The 14,004-nt window shown below is 45.6% G+C and overlaps 1 protein-coding gene across 1 annotated transcript; it reads left to right on the top strand.

The window, feature by feature from the left end:
* Positions 1 to 311: 311 nt before the first annotated feature.
* LOC127003927 (uncharacterized) lies at positions 312 to 13,349 on the top strand. Its single transcript, XM_050871027.1, has 14 exons — positions 312 to 617; positions 1,747 to 1,859; positions 2,269 to 2,394; positions 3,681 to 3,839; positions 4,610 to 4,787; positions 5,384 to 5,469; positions 6,204 to 6,374; positions 8,382 to 8,567; positions 8,755 to 8,962; positions 9,376 to 9,537; positions 10,012 to 10,164; positions 11,425 to 11,592; positions 11,755 to 11,972; positions 12,266 to 13,349. The coding sequence occupies exons 1-14, from the start codon at positions 407 to 409 to the stop codon at positions 12,740 to 12,742; spliced, it is 2,616 nt and encodes an 871-aa protein (XP_050726984.1). The 5' UTR covers positions 312 to 406; the 3' UTR covers positions 12,743 to 13,349.
* The last annotated feature ends 655 nt before the right edge of the window (positions 13,350 to 14,004 follow it).

Below are 14,004 nucleotides of genomic sequence, written 5' to 3'. Positions count from 1 at the left end.
CTGAACTCTAGAATAACAAACAAAAATTTCTTTAAAACTATGTATTATTAATGGAAGAGAACAGGAATGGCAGAAAAAAAATAGCACAATCTCTTAATTTTCCGAGGTGACAGGAGGAGGGGCAGAATTTCTTTCCTTAATTAAACTGAAGGCTAAGGAAGGCTCAGGCCGAGGCGAAACAGTGAAGTAAATAAATCATCCCTCTTCGCCACGGGCAAAAAATATTAACAGAGGGAGGGGGGGGGGTAAGGAACGCTCAGGCGGAAACGAGAAGGCAGAATAACTAACATTATCCTTTTTTTGCAGGGGAAGAGAACAAAGAAAGCCCTGGAGGCGACAAGTAGATAATAATAACAAAACATCTCTCTCTACAGTGGAGGACAGGAAAGGTTCAGGACACAGGGATATGGCAGTGTCACAGACGGGCAACCGGCTAGTGGGCGTGATGACCTTCAACGGTGACGGCGTGCAACGAGGCAGCACCTATGCGGTCTACAGCGGCGACGCGGTGCGCCTGCTGGGAAGCTACACCCTGTGCCTGCGATTCAACGTGTGGGTGTTCCGCCTTCTCACCGCCGTGCTCTACCTGCTGTCCACCGACGACCCCGACGAGGACCGTAAGATGCCCGCACTCACGACATGCCTTCACGTGTAATGCATTAGACAGGGTTAATCTCCCAGGTTGGCGAACCTTTACTAACTTTAGAACAGCAAATCAGGCAAGGGTATGCAAGCTACACTCTTCATGAAGTAAGAAGCATGAGATACTTTTCAAACATTGCGTATATTATTCTTGCATATTTTTATCGCATAAACAAAGAACGAACGTCGCACGGCATGCATGTCTTGAGCTATCAGTGTCACTGTCCCTATCAACTAAATAGAAGAATTACACATTTCTTAACTCGTAATTTGCTGTTTTGCACAAATTAAAATAGCGTTGATTATAACATTCATCATCACTCAAAAGGTAAAGAAATTTGTGTTCATGCCGCGCCATCTTCGTTAATCATGCACGGATTCCGTGCAAGAACACTGAAACGCAGAGTAGCATCTGCTTCCCTGCACCATCAATAATCTACGATATGTTCAAAAGAAAAAAAAATCGCGAGCAGGTCAACTTTTTTTTCCAAAGTTAGCAGGGGATCGTACCCCGCCACCCTCCCTTAAGTGCCGGCGCGCCACTACGGCAGCTCACCTGCCGCACCTCAGCCAGTTTGTGTGATGGATGCGCGGCGGCGGAGGTGTTGGCCCCGAACTAGCTAAATGAGGCGAGAGCGAGGCGTTTATTGAACAAAAGTATACACTAAACCTTATAAGTCCAGGCAGTCGAAAGGATTAGTTACATATTAAATGTTATAAAGATCAATGTGATCAACACTACCACCTGCGAGACAAGATGATGAGCATTTTCAGCTTGCAACGCATCACCCTCCCAGAGTAAGCAATCTAAAAGTTTGAACGTGATAAAAACTGTAGCTTGTGTCCAGAAAAATTAACAAAAATATCAGCAAGCTGCTCAGCACCTCTTTTTCTCCTACAAATAACTTTATATAAAAAAAATATCGAAATCTCGCTCTCAATTGTTACATTCTATCCACAAATTTGGCAGATTACCAAAACTGAACGTAGTGTAGCAATATCAAAAAGCTTAGTAGTACAGGTGTTAAGTGATGACATATAAAAAGATTCCTGCAGAGTGAGGCGCCGTCTGACAGGCTCCCTCTTCATCCCTTACGCTATCAGCCATCTCCTTCGAGGTGTACTTCGAGAAGATCCGCACCAAGTACGGCGGCTACGGCCGCTTCTACCCGCTGCCCGCCAACCTCGCCACCAACAAGTGGTACCACTACTGCCAGGTGAGCGCAGACCGGTGGCAGCGAATATTAGTGGCATGATATAAAAATATCCCGAAAGACTTTTCCACTGAGTAGAAAAATATTCTCATCTATATACGATTTTTATTTACTAATTTATTTTGCTATGGGTATATTTACAGTTTCTTATTCATCATTCAATAAAACTTGTTCTACTGTATGCTCTTTTTATCGTTTATTTTGTTTAAATTCTATGTCCTAGTGAGCCTGCACATGCCCGCCAAACAGTTGTAGGTAGTCTGTGCATACACCTTCAATCACTAAGACGTTATCTAGGCGTCAACCATTACCGGCGTCATACGGAACCATAGTAAAGGTACACAACAATGAGGATTCCCTCCCCGTGCCGTCACCCTCTCTGGCAGTTTCCTCGCAACCTGTCCATCTTCAGGTGCGGGACATGGCGGGCGGGGAGGGCCGTGTGTACCTGAGCGGGGAGCTGCTGGTGCGGGAGAGCGTGTCCTTCTCACCTGACCCTAAACCCCGAAACGTGATCATGGGCCAGGAGGAGTTCAAGGTAAAGCAAGGATCGGGGAGGGGGGGTGGTAGTGAAGGCGGGGGACAGTCTATCAAGGAGAGGGGAAGGGGTGTGGCAGTGAGGGTAAGGGAGTAGAGGGTACTGATAGGCAACGGGTAAAGGAAGAAGAGAGGGCGGTAAAGGGTAGAGGAAGATGGAGTGACAGGAAAGGGCATGAGGTGAAATGGATGCATGAAGAGAGGAACAGAGGAAACGAAGCTGAACAAGGAAGGTGAGCCGGAAAAGGACAAGGGAACATAAGATAGGAATACAGAGCGAGTTGGGAAGAGGAGGTTTGAGAGGATGGGCTGCATGGATGCATGAAGAAGCGTGGGAGTGGAATGGAAGAAGAGAAAAAGTACTGGATACACAAGAAAACAAAGGATGACCGAAAGGGAACACATGAGCAGAGTGGAATGCTACATCTGTCAGGAGAGATTATTTTGGAAGTGGTGTGCTTCAGCCTGCGTTACATGGGCTACTTAGGAAATCAATGGCATTTGTCTGGCAACAAGGATGGGTATGAATTTCTTATTTTTTATCCAGGCATACACACACACACACACACACACGACTGGTTAATCACACTGGCAGAATAGGGGAACCATTAATGAGTAATTTTGGCAGGATAAAATGAATACTCATCTTTTGGACCGAGACCTGTTCTTCAAAAATAATGTGATAGGTATGCGAAAACAATACAAAACATTATCTTTATTTTTTTTCAAGAACCTTGTAGGTATATCATGATCCCTTAGAAGCCAAAATAGATAATAATAAAAATATCGAATACGGGTAGTGTTTACGTGTAATCATCGAGGTCCTGACTCCCCCGAGCATTCCACTTTAGGTCAAATCGATAATCAAGCTTCATATATTTTGCTGATGAGGGAAAAAGAATGTTACGTACGAATCCACGGGTCAAAAAATGGCACTTCATCTTACTCTGTTTAAAAAAAAAGTCCATTAAAAAAATCTCACATCGGGTTGTATAGTTTAACTTTATGAAATGATGTGAACTGCAGTAACAAAATCTTAACACTCTCTCTCTCTCTCTCTCTCTCTCTCTCTCTCTCTCTCTCTCTCTCTCTCTCTCTCTCTCTCTCTCTCTCTCTCTCTCTCTCTCTCTCTCCCCACGTCCCTCTTTCTCTCTCCCTCTCTCCACGTCCCTCTCTCTCCGTCCCTCCCTCTCTGTCAATCTCTGTCCCTCACTCTCTGACCCTCTTCATCTGTCCCTTACTCTCTGTCCCTCTGCATCTAACCCTCTCTCTGTCTCTCTCCTCCAGGCACCTTACTCCCTAAGCGGGAAGGTGAGTCAAGTCAACGCCTGGAGCCGCGTTCTTTCTGATGACGAGATCGCAAGGTTGGCGCGCTGCGAGGATGACTTCGAGGGTGACGTCATCGCGTGGTCGAGGGAGTGGCTTCTTCACGAGGTGGATGGGGAGGTGAGTAACGCTGACGGATGGATGGATGAGGAGGAGCGATATATGAGGATGTGTTTGAGGAAGGCTGAATATGATCAAGGAGAGAGAGAGAGAGAGAGAGAGAGAGAGAGAGAGAGAGAGAGAGAGAGAGAGAGAGAGAGAGAGAGAGAGAGAGAGAGAGAGAGAGAGAGAGAGAGAGAGAGAGAGAGAGAGAGAGAGAGAGAGAGAGAGAGAGAGAGAGAGAGAGAGAGAGAGAGAGAGAGAGAGTCAGAGAGACACAGACACAGACAGACGGACAACGATACACACACACACACACACACACACACACACACACACACACACACACACACACACACACACACACACACACACACACACACACACACACACACACACACACACACAAAGAAAAAAAAGACAACACTGGACAGATACACCCCCACACACAAAAAAAAAGAGGGACAGTTCGACATGCAGCCATACAGGAGGACCAACTGACGGCTGAACAAGCAGAGAGTGAGACAGGCAATTACTCAAGCGGACACAAACACTCCAACACAAACATAGATATAGACAGACAGAAACAGACAGACCTAATCAGACACGCAGAAGTACCAACACTGAGCCAAAGACACCGAGACAATGAATGAACGACGGATTGAAGGAAAGAAAATAAGTAAAGACCCCAGAATATAAGTAAAGAAACGAAGTAAACAAAATCAGAATATAAACAAGTTAGTATAGCTTAGTACGCATAAAACACGTCCCTCTGCCTATACCCCCGCCAGGAGGTACCACTACGGCGCCTGTGTGGATCGGTGGTGGATGGGATAGTGACCGTGCCTCTGCGACTACTCCGGTTCCCCGACGCCGTGCACGTGTGTAGGGGGCTGGGAGGCGCCATAGCCCTGCCCGCTGACAACTCACAGCTGCTGGAGGAAATCAAGTACTTCCAGGGCGTAGAGGGTAAGTGACGGAGTGATAAAGACAGCGAAAGAAAGAGAGCATAGAGAAAGGAGGGTAAAGACAGAGTGTAGGAAGGAACGGGACAGGAAAAGGATGTGGGAGGGGAAAGTGGGTGTATAGATGAAATGTATCATGAAAACACAGAGACCAGTAAGACAGACGAGAAAATACTGAAACGAAAATGGGACGAAAATGCACCAATACATTAATTTTAAACATATTAGTAAACGAAAATAAACCAAGCAAACAAAATACAAGACTTTCAACAAATGATCACTAACAGAAAAGGTTGGACGTAAAATTTTTAAACGCAGCCTTAACCCGGTAGCAGCGACGGGCCACATTTTTGCCATGATATAAACCCCCCCAAAATAGATGACGCATAAACTGATCACAAATGCATTGATATATATTATGAAATGGTTTGCGTGAGTGATGATTTTTTCTCATTTTTCTCGCTTAGAGGTGTCTTTAAGAAACATGATTCCTGCAGCTGCCAGGTTAAATAAATGAAAAAAAATATATATATAAAATAGAGCAAATCTGAAGAAAGAAGTTGCAAATGATAAGGACCATGACTCATGAACTGTCCCCAGAGTGTGACCGTCAGTGGGCGGGGCTGACGGACGAGGAGGAGGAGGGCGTGTGGAGAGACCCATTCACCGGCGCCGCCCACAACACGGTAAGGCCGCCTAACCCGTCTGACTGGGCCTGCCTGGGACACGACTCAATCCTAATTATCTGCGTCCACGCTTGGCACGTTAAAGACACCGACGAGTTGTGTTCTAAGCTTATTCCTGGAAGAGAGGAGACGCATTGTCGTGCTTCGTTTATCACACTCCAGGATCGGGTTTATCTCCATCAGCTTCAACCTTTTACGGAAGCGTCGATAAGCCTTACATTTACTAATTACCTTTTGTGCTTCCTTGCACTCGTTCTCGTCGCTCTTTCCACATATTTTCAGTGTTATATATTTTTTCTATGTACCAAAGTGACGTTTTGTAATAATTTTTGTCTGTACTCTTTATCTCGGCCTTTTCCTCCAAAGTTATCTGTTTACTCGAGGCAACAATCCAAACAGGGCCACACAGCTTCCATTCTGCCTTCTTCCGTGTATGGTACTGACGTTTGGTAATGCGCCCTATCAAACCCATTATTTTTCCTTTTATTTTCTCCACTAGTTTGGCCTCCTTGTCCTTTTTTGTAGAGTAAGTATAACCTGTCCCTTCCCCCCGCTCTCTCTACCTCCTTGTTTTTGTTCTAAGATGGCCTGTTCTTCCCTCCCACTAACGCAGCCTTCTCGGTCTCCGTCTATAGTGGTTTGTTATTTATTTTCATAGACACGGTTCGCCTTATCCTCCCTGAAGACCTCCGTTTTTCTTCCCACAAACATTCCCTCCTTGTCTACCACCCTAGAGTGAATTATTCTTCCGGGACAACAACCCAGACGGAGACAAGTACCAAAACTGCCTTCGCCTGCACGTTAAGGGCCTCGAGGACACAAGCTGTGAGCAACACAGCTGCTCCGCCTGCCACACTCACGCCGGGATCACGTGGACGCTGCGGGGGATCTGTGAGGAGGAGCAGGTAAGGAAGAGAGGTGCGGGAAAGGAGGTAAGGAGGAGGAGGTGCAGAAAACCGAGGAGTTGCAGGAGGGTTGACGGAGTGTTGACGGAGAGGAGCCGTAGCGGAGAGGAAGAGGTGCGGGAAAGGAGGTAAGGAAGAGGAGGAGGCGAAGAAGAGGATGAGTTACAGGGTTTGGGCAGGTATTTTCAGACGCTCCCGCCTCTCACATCAGCTATTTCCAAAGACCGAAAAGGATATTAATAGCGTTGTGATTAATGCTATTTCCACGTTCATGTTACAGAAGCTTTGTCACACTACCACCAGGGTCAAAGAACTACCCTTGGAAATGCCCACACTACCCGTGAAAGCGTTGTCAAAGTTGTGTTCTTGGGCTTTGAAAGGTTTAAAAGTATGGCCCTAGGTGTTGACGGAAAGGAAGTGGCGTACGTGCGGGAGAAGATGAGATAAGGAGAGGCCATCCACTCCCCGCCGCCGCCCCTCACACCCCGTCATCATTCACCCACAACCACCTCCCCATCATCAATCACCCACGGCACCGCTTACATCCCCATCATCATCGTTTATCCCCTCTACAGGAGCCGCCACACACTAGGGAATGAAATCAATCTTCATTCTCTTCCTCACCTAGGCATCGAATCCATAAGGCCCTCGTCCAAGTCTCAATAACTTGCGCTGCCGTCTACAATCTCCATACCGAACAAAAAACCGTGTAGGACTTCCACACACTTACACCTCGTCACCCCCAAGTCTCACCAGACCCTATCGCCCCCATCTACCATCATCTGCAGCAATTTTATCCGATATTATTTTCCGAGGAGTAACACAGCAAGGCAGCCTCGGTACAAATTAAATCAGCTGTTATTGGTAGTCTGGCTAGCGAGGATGGATTAAATGAACTAAAAGACGAGCAAACCACTGAGGGTATAATCGTTTTCGCGTTGTTTTCTAGGTAGCCTGCAAAAAAATGACATGGAATCAAGCCCGAGGTCTATACTATCAAAATTTGCTTATGAGGGGAAATTAGGAGTTTGGTCTCTTGTGCAAAGAAACCTGGCCTTATCTTAATGTATCTTGACAGTAATACAGTGATTTAGAAAATGGAACACTGACCTTTACGCAGTAATACAGTGATTTATAGAATGGAGAACTAACCTTTACGCCAATAAGTGGACGTTGGTGTAATGTGACTCCGACATAAATGAAACATGTTTCGAAATGCACCGCGTCAAGTGAGATAAGAACACTAGGCAGTGGAGCATATTTGGCAAAATCAGCCTCTTCGGGAGGAAATTGCCGCTTAGGTAATGAGAACTCACACGGAAAGGATGTTTTAGCTGAAAATTTCGAGCTGCGTTGTTTTGCCAAGTGGACCTTTGCCGGGTATGTTCAGCACATCCAATAGTGGAACGTATAAAAAAAAAAAGGCATGCAGCATTTTCTCTAAAAGTAAATTTCCTGATGCGGCAACGGACAGATGGGTGATAGTGAACCCATGCTGATATGGTAATTTAAAAAATAATTGCCTGCTACCGCAGAACTTGTAAATGAAAATAAACGAAAACACGATGAGAACATCCAAAGGATGTCTCCGCCTTGTTTCCAGCCATAGTAGCACTAAACATAACGAAAAATACGACTTTAAGGGAGCATTTTCTTGTTTCCACATTATTTTCTTATTTATTCGAGAACTTTTCCAAGAGAACAGCCTCATGAAGGAAATATTGCCAGCCTAATTATGTGCACTTAGTGTATGTAGGCTACTTATCAACGTTTATTATAACACTAGCCAAGCCAACTGTGGCACGCTGTGGGAAAGTATTCAAATGCTGTATACAAAGATCATTCTTACCCTTGGTAGTTATAGGAAGTTCGTGACAAGTTGCCCCACTAGTGTAAGACTGACTTTTGTGTCGTACATCTTATGCGTTGTAATTTTCTTCCTGGTATATACCTTTCTACTCCCTTATTAGCGTGGCGCTAGGATAAATAAAATATTGGCCCCAACAGAGGATGTACTACTTCGACCTTGTGCCGGAGCCGCTGGCCTTCCGCGGCTACGGGGAGTACGCCGTGAGCCAGGCGGGCGGCGGGTCGTGGACGTGGCTCAACACCGTCACCAACACCACGATGGCCACGCTGCAGCACGAGACTGACTCAGCCTTCCCGATCGGAAGACTATCGTGGATCACGGAGGTGAGCTAGTACGTTATTAGTGACAGTGAAATAAACAAGGTGACAAATAGTAGAAATGCATGGCCCAACAAAACAAGAATTTCATTGTAAACTAATAATAAATAAGATATCTTCGTTACAGATAATGTATTTATGATTTATATAGTCTGTTCCTTGAGCTTGAGTGGCCAGCACGAGTTTCTTGCAGGAGGAGGTTTGCGGGGATCCCCCGGGGCACCGGGTGCTGACACTCTCCCCCTGCACGCTAGACGAGTTTACCTGCACCAGCGGCTTCTGCATCCCATTTACTAGCCGCTGTGACCTCAAGTTCGACTGCGAGGACAAAACCGACGAGAGCTTCTGTGATATCATCAATTACCCGGCAGACTACAAGTCCTCGCTGCCGCCCAGGCCTGGTAGGTCCCGCGGAACAAGTCTTGCACGCTGACAGGCGGGTGATTTATGGGCTCAAAGTCAATTCGTACCCGTGATAATTCAAATCTCGCCTATAAATCAAATGTAAACGTAACCTGATGCCAGGGGACTTGTTTTTAAGCTAGATTAAAAATTGAAAACCATTGTTTTAGCTGTCAGTTTTCTACTGTCGCCCCGTCAGCCCTTCTCACTCTCTTCATCTCCTTCATCTTAACATCCTCGTTACATCTCCAGTCATCCATCTTACGCCAGACACTTTCCCTCCTCACTCATCATCTCCCTTCACCCTTACTCACTTTCCGGCTTCCTTCGTCGCTCATAAATCATCATTATTCCTGTTTTCATCTCTCACTTAATTCCATGCTCGTTCTCTTCTTACCTCCCCTTTTTTCAGTTAGTGACCTCTCTCTACCGATCTCCATCAACGTCTCCATGGACACCATCAACATCGACACCACCACAATGCTGCTTTCCGTCAGCTACAACCTTCGCATGACGTGGCACGACAACCGCCTCACCTACAATAACCTGAAGCAACTCACCAGACTCAACACAAGTGAGGAAAAGAAGAAGCAAGATGATAATGCCGGCTGGAGGCGCTACAAGCAGGGGCGAGGATGCTTACTACCTGAGTTGTCTAGTGTAGATAGGGACGAGAGGGTGGAATGCAGTGGAGGATTATTATACAAGGGCGTTTGGTGGTGGGGGAGGGGCGACGGTAGTGGGAGCTGGAGATGTGACGTAGATAGGAGGCAGGTAACCGGGTGGAAGTACAGGTAGACACGGGTAGGATTTCGTTAAGTGTAGGGCGGAGGATCAGGACAGGAGAAATGGGTCAGTGTGTGTGGTGGGGGATGAGAAAGGTGCAGGGAAGCGAGATTGAAAAGAGAATAGAACTACGAAGGACAAGAGGTGGGCACGTACATAAATTATATAGCTTCAAGAAATATGATATATGAGACTTTTTTCCTCTTTTCTCTTTCACACCACAATACATTTTCCATATTTTCCGTCTACTTTGTCGCCGCAGTATCACAGGAACAAGTGGCTCTCCTGTGGCGGCCCACCGTCGGTTTCATCAACACAAACGACATCCAGCACACGGAGGTGGACGCGGACTCCGTCACCACCATCGTGCGCCACCACAACCACTATCGCCTCGACTTTTCTAATCCGTACGAAGGTCAGTGTCGCCCGAAAACACACTTCGGAGTACTTTGTGTTTAGTTTTTCCTTTTTCACGCTTCATGCGATACTAAATTCACGCAAATAGGCAAAAATTGCGTGGCTGGACCGGTATGAGTATCCATTTTGGAAGTTTGGAAAGTTTCGTTTAGTCGGCGCAACATCTGTGGTTGTATGACGGAGAGAGACAGAAGGGGAAGGAATTATAGGAGAAGGGAACAGATCCCAGGAGACGGGACACAACCCCCGATTAATACCTGGTACCCATTCACTGATTGGTGGACAGGGGCGTAGGGTATCGGAAAAGCCGCCCAAATTTTTCCCCTCCACCCGGGAATCGAACCCGGGCTCTCTCGGTTGTGGGCCGAGTGTGCTAACCACTGCACCACGAAGCCCCATCCATTTTGGAAAATTATTGCAAAAATGGCTTAATCGAAGTATGAAAGACAGGAAGACTACTGTTGACTGAGCAATCAAGATGTTCCCACAGGTAATTTGGGAGGCGGTGGCTGAACGGATAGCGAGACGGCCCCGTGTTCAGGAGGACGCAAGTTCAATCCCCGACCGGTGCCACTAGGCTAGGATTTTTCAGCCGCCGCCGAGTGGCTTAAAACTACCCACATGCTGTCCAGAAGACGACCTATCAACCCGGACTCTAGATTCTAGGATTAAAGATGAGCTCCGGGAGAGCAGCATGAGGCAACGCAAGATGGCGCCACTATAAACACTCGCCTCCGCCAGAACGGGCTGGGCCGACCATCAGGCCCCACCGGGAAGAAACCTTGGACCGACCATCAGGAATTCAGGATCCACCGGGAAGAAGCCTACCGGCGCAATAGGCCAAGACGTAAAAAAAAAAAAAAAATAAATAAATAAATTATAAAAAAAAAGCGTTTATGTAGCTAGCGTCTCTTTTCCGCGAGCATCCTGCCTATCCTCTTTTAAATATGTTAATCGATCTGTTTGAGTCTTACTTATAAGATATTCGATGGAAAGGTGCCCGGTGCTAGTCACCAATCTATTTAATAATGTTCCTTGTCTTGATGCGGAAGCAGGCATGTGTATAACAATTCCCATCCATGAGGCGGATGATTTAAACCAATTTAAAACCACTTGTTCACGCACTCCAGATAGAAAACACGAGGTATTTGTGACCCCGTGTCACAATATTGTAACAATCCCGTCCTCCAATTGGAATTAAAAACTGAACGACTATAGAGAATAAACGTTGTTACAATGAAAGACACTTCACCAACAGTGCGGATCTTCCAAGGCGACACCAACCCCGTCTCCACCACCCGCAAGTACAGCACCGTCTTCACATGCTTTTTTGACCTGGTCCTCTACCCCTTCGACATCCAGAACTGCTACATGCATCTCCAGGTCCTCTCCGCCTCTTCAGAGTACCTCATCTTCAACGCCTCAGGTCAGCTGTGTCCGTGGGAAATAAGTTGTTCATATTTAAATTCAAGCAACAAATCATGAGTTGCACCTTTTATTGAGGAGCATTTGTGCTGTCTCCTCCCCCCCCCCAACCCCCCCCCCGACAAATGATACGTCCATATAGCAATCACTCCCCTTCGCCTAGACTCGTTCGTGGAGTACCTCGGGCCGCGGCTGCTGGTGGAATATGGCATAGGCGCTATAGACGTGCACGTGAACAACCACTCCCAGTACAGCGTGTCCAAGGTGCGGGTGGAGCTGGTACGGCGCTACGGGTACGCCATGCTCAACATCTACATCCCTTCTCTTACCCTCCTTATCATCAGCTTCGTGACCCTCTTCTTTCGGCCCTCCATCTTTGAGGTAGGGCTGGGTGGCTGTGGTTGTGGTGGCGTTTGTTGTGCTTGTGATGGTTGTGCGCGTGATGGTTGTGAAGGAGGTGGTATGATGATGATATGAAGCCGATACTCAAATGTTATCTAATTAAGCCTCAATATTCATCGTATCAGATAGAGCAAAAAATTGATACTACATGACATGTCACTACCAACCTGAAGCAATTTCGTAACTATTGAATATGGTTACTCGGCACAAAAGAAAAGTCATAGAAGCGCCCGATATGACAACCTGCCTCTTCTCCCGCCCTCCGTGGACAGGTGCGTGTGATGACGGCCCTCACCTCCCTCCTCGTGCTGGCCACCCTCTTCACGCAGGTCTCCACGTCGCTGCCGAAAACTTCCTACTTCAAGATGGTCGACATTTGGCTCCTTTTCTGCATTATCGTAATTTTCTTTATCATCATCTTTCATACCATCATTGACCTCCAGGTGGACTACGGGGAACACAGCACGAAAATGTCGGTGTCATCCAAGCCGGCGTTCTTCCCAGGCGTCCAGGAGATCAGGGTTCGTCCGTCCTCAGGCAGCGGCAAGCTTTTTCCAGATGCAGCAGCCACAACGTCCCCGCGACCCTGGTGGCTCCCGGAAATAAAATTTGACCTGGATTTCTACATTAAAACTTCCAGAATCACAATGTCGATCATCTTCGTGCTGTTCAACGTGGCGTACTGGGGCACACTGGCCATGGACTCTGGCCTCGTCTACTATTTTTATAACACACGTCTTGAGAACTAGGCACGTGCTTTCTTCTGTTCATTCATTTATTTGGTTTTCATTGATTAGAATTTCTCTGCTACTTATTAAATGAAGCACCAAGTAGTTATTCCTCCTGCCTACGACGTAACCTTTTTCAATAGGGGAGTATCAACACACCTCCACCCGAGAGTGATCTTTCATTTGGCCACTCTACTTCTTTATAGCAGCAGTGCATAGTGGGCTTTTTTTGTTTTCATTTGTTTTTACACTTGAGTTACTTCCTTTACTGTAAATTTTTTTTTATTAGTGTTCTGAATACAAACATTAGTAGTTCAAGGAGCAACAAAGATCAAATGTAAAACCAGTTGGGTATCACATCTAATTCAGGGTACATACACGAGTCAAAGTCATGCTCAGTACTATCATGGCGGAAGACTTTGGTGAATATGTGTTAAGAGAAACATTCAGTGTCATACTCAGATCATGCATTACAAAAAGAAAAAAAAAATTACAAAGTTATCTGCTTGTAAACTAGGTAATATTAAAGTCGTAAATATTTTTTTTCTCTCAATAAAATAAGCTTTCAGAGAGTAATTTTCTTGATTATGTTACATCTGTCAGCCTCCTCCACCGCCTTCAGCCTCACTCAACGCCTTTCCCGGTGTATCCCAGGTCGCCCCCCTCCCCCTGGCCTTGCTCCATGCGTTAAACAAGCCACACGCATAAATTACATACACTTGCAGACTCTCCTGCACACGAATATTTGTTTATACTGTCCTTTGTCTTTGTATAACTATCTGTCTATCTATCTATCTATCTGTCAATACATACATACATACATACATACATACATACATACATACATATATACATATATGCATACACACATACATATATACATACATACATACACATACATACATACATACATACGTAAATATATACATACATACGTAAATATATATATATATATATATATATATATATATATATATATATATATATATATATATATATATATCCGTATATCCATCCATCTATCCATAAATCCATCAATCCATCCATCCATACAGATATACATACATATATACATACATACATACATACATACGTGTGTGTGTGTGTGTGTGTGTGTGTATGTGCCTGACAAAGTGGTTAATATCCTCATTATATAACTTTAGGTTATTGTAATATTTAGTGGATTATTTGACCATCAAATACAATAATAGTACTATTACCTACCATTAAGTAATTATTTACTACCTCTGTTACGCTTTCAAAAGTGGCTTCGGCGAATTAAA

This window comes from Eriocheir sinensis, chromosome 26, assembly GCF_024679095.1.
Source record: "Eriocheir sinensis breed Jianghai 21 chromosome 26, ASM2467909v1, whole genome shotgun sequence".
NCBI classification, from domain to species: domain Eukaryota; kingdom Metazoa; phylum Arthropoda; class Malacostraca; order Decapoda; family Varunidae; genus Eriocheir; species Eriocheir sinensis.
The sequence above is the reverse complement of the archived record's forward strand: the minus strand, read 5'-3'. Positions and strand labels throughout refer to the sequence as shown.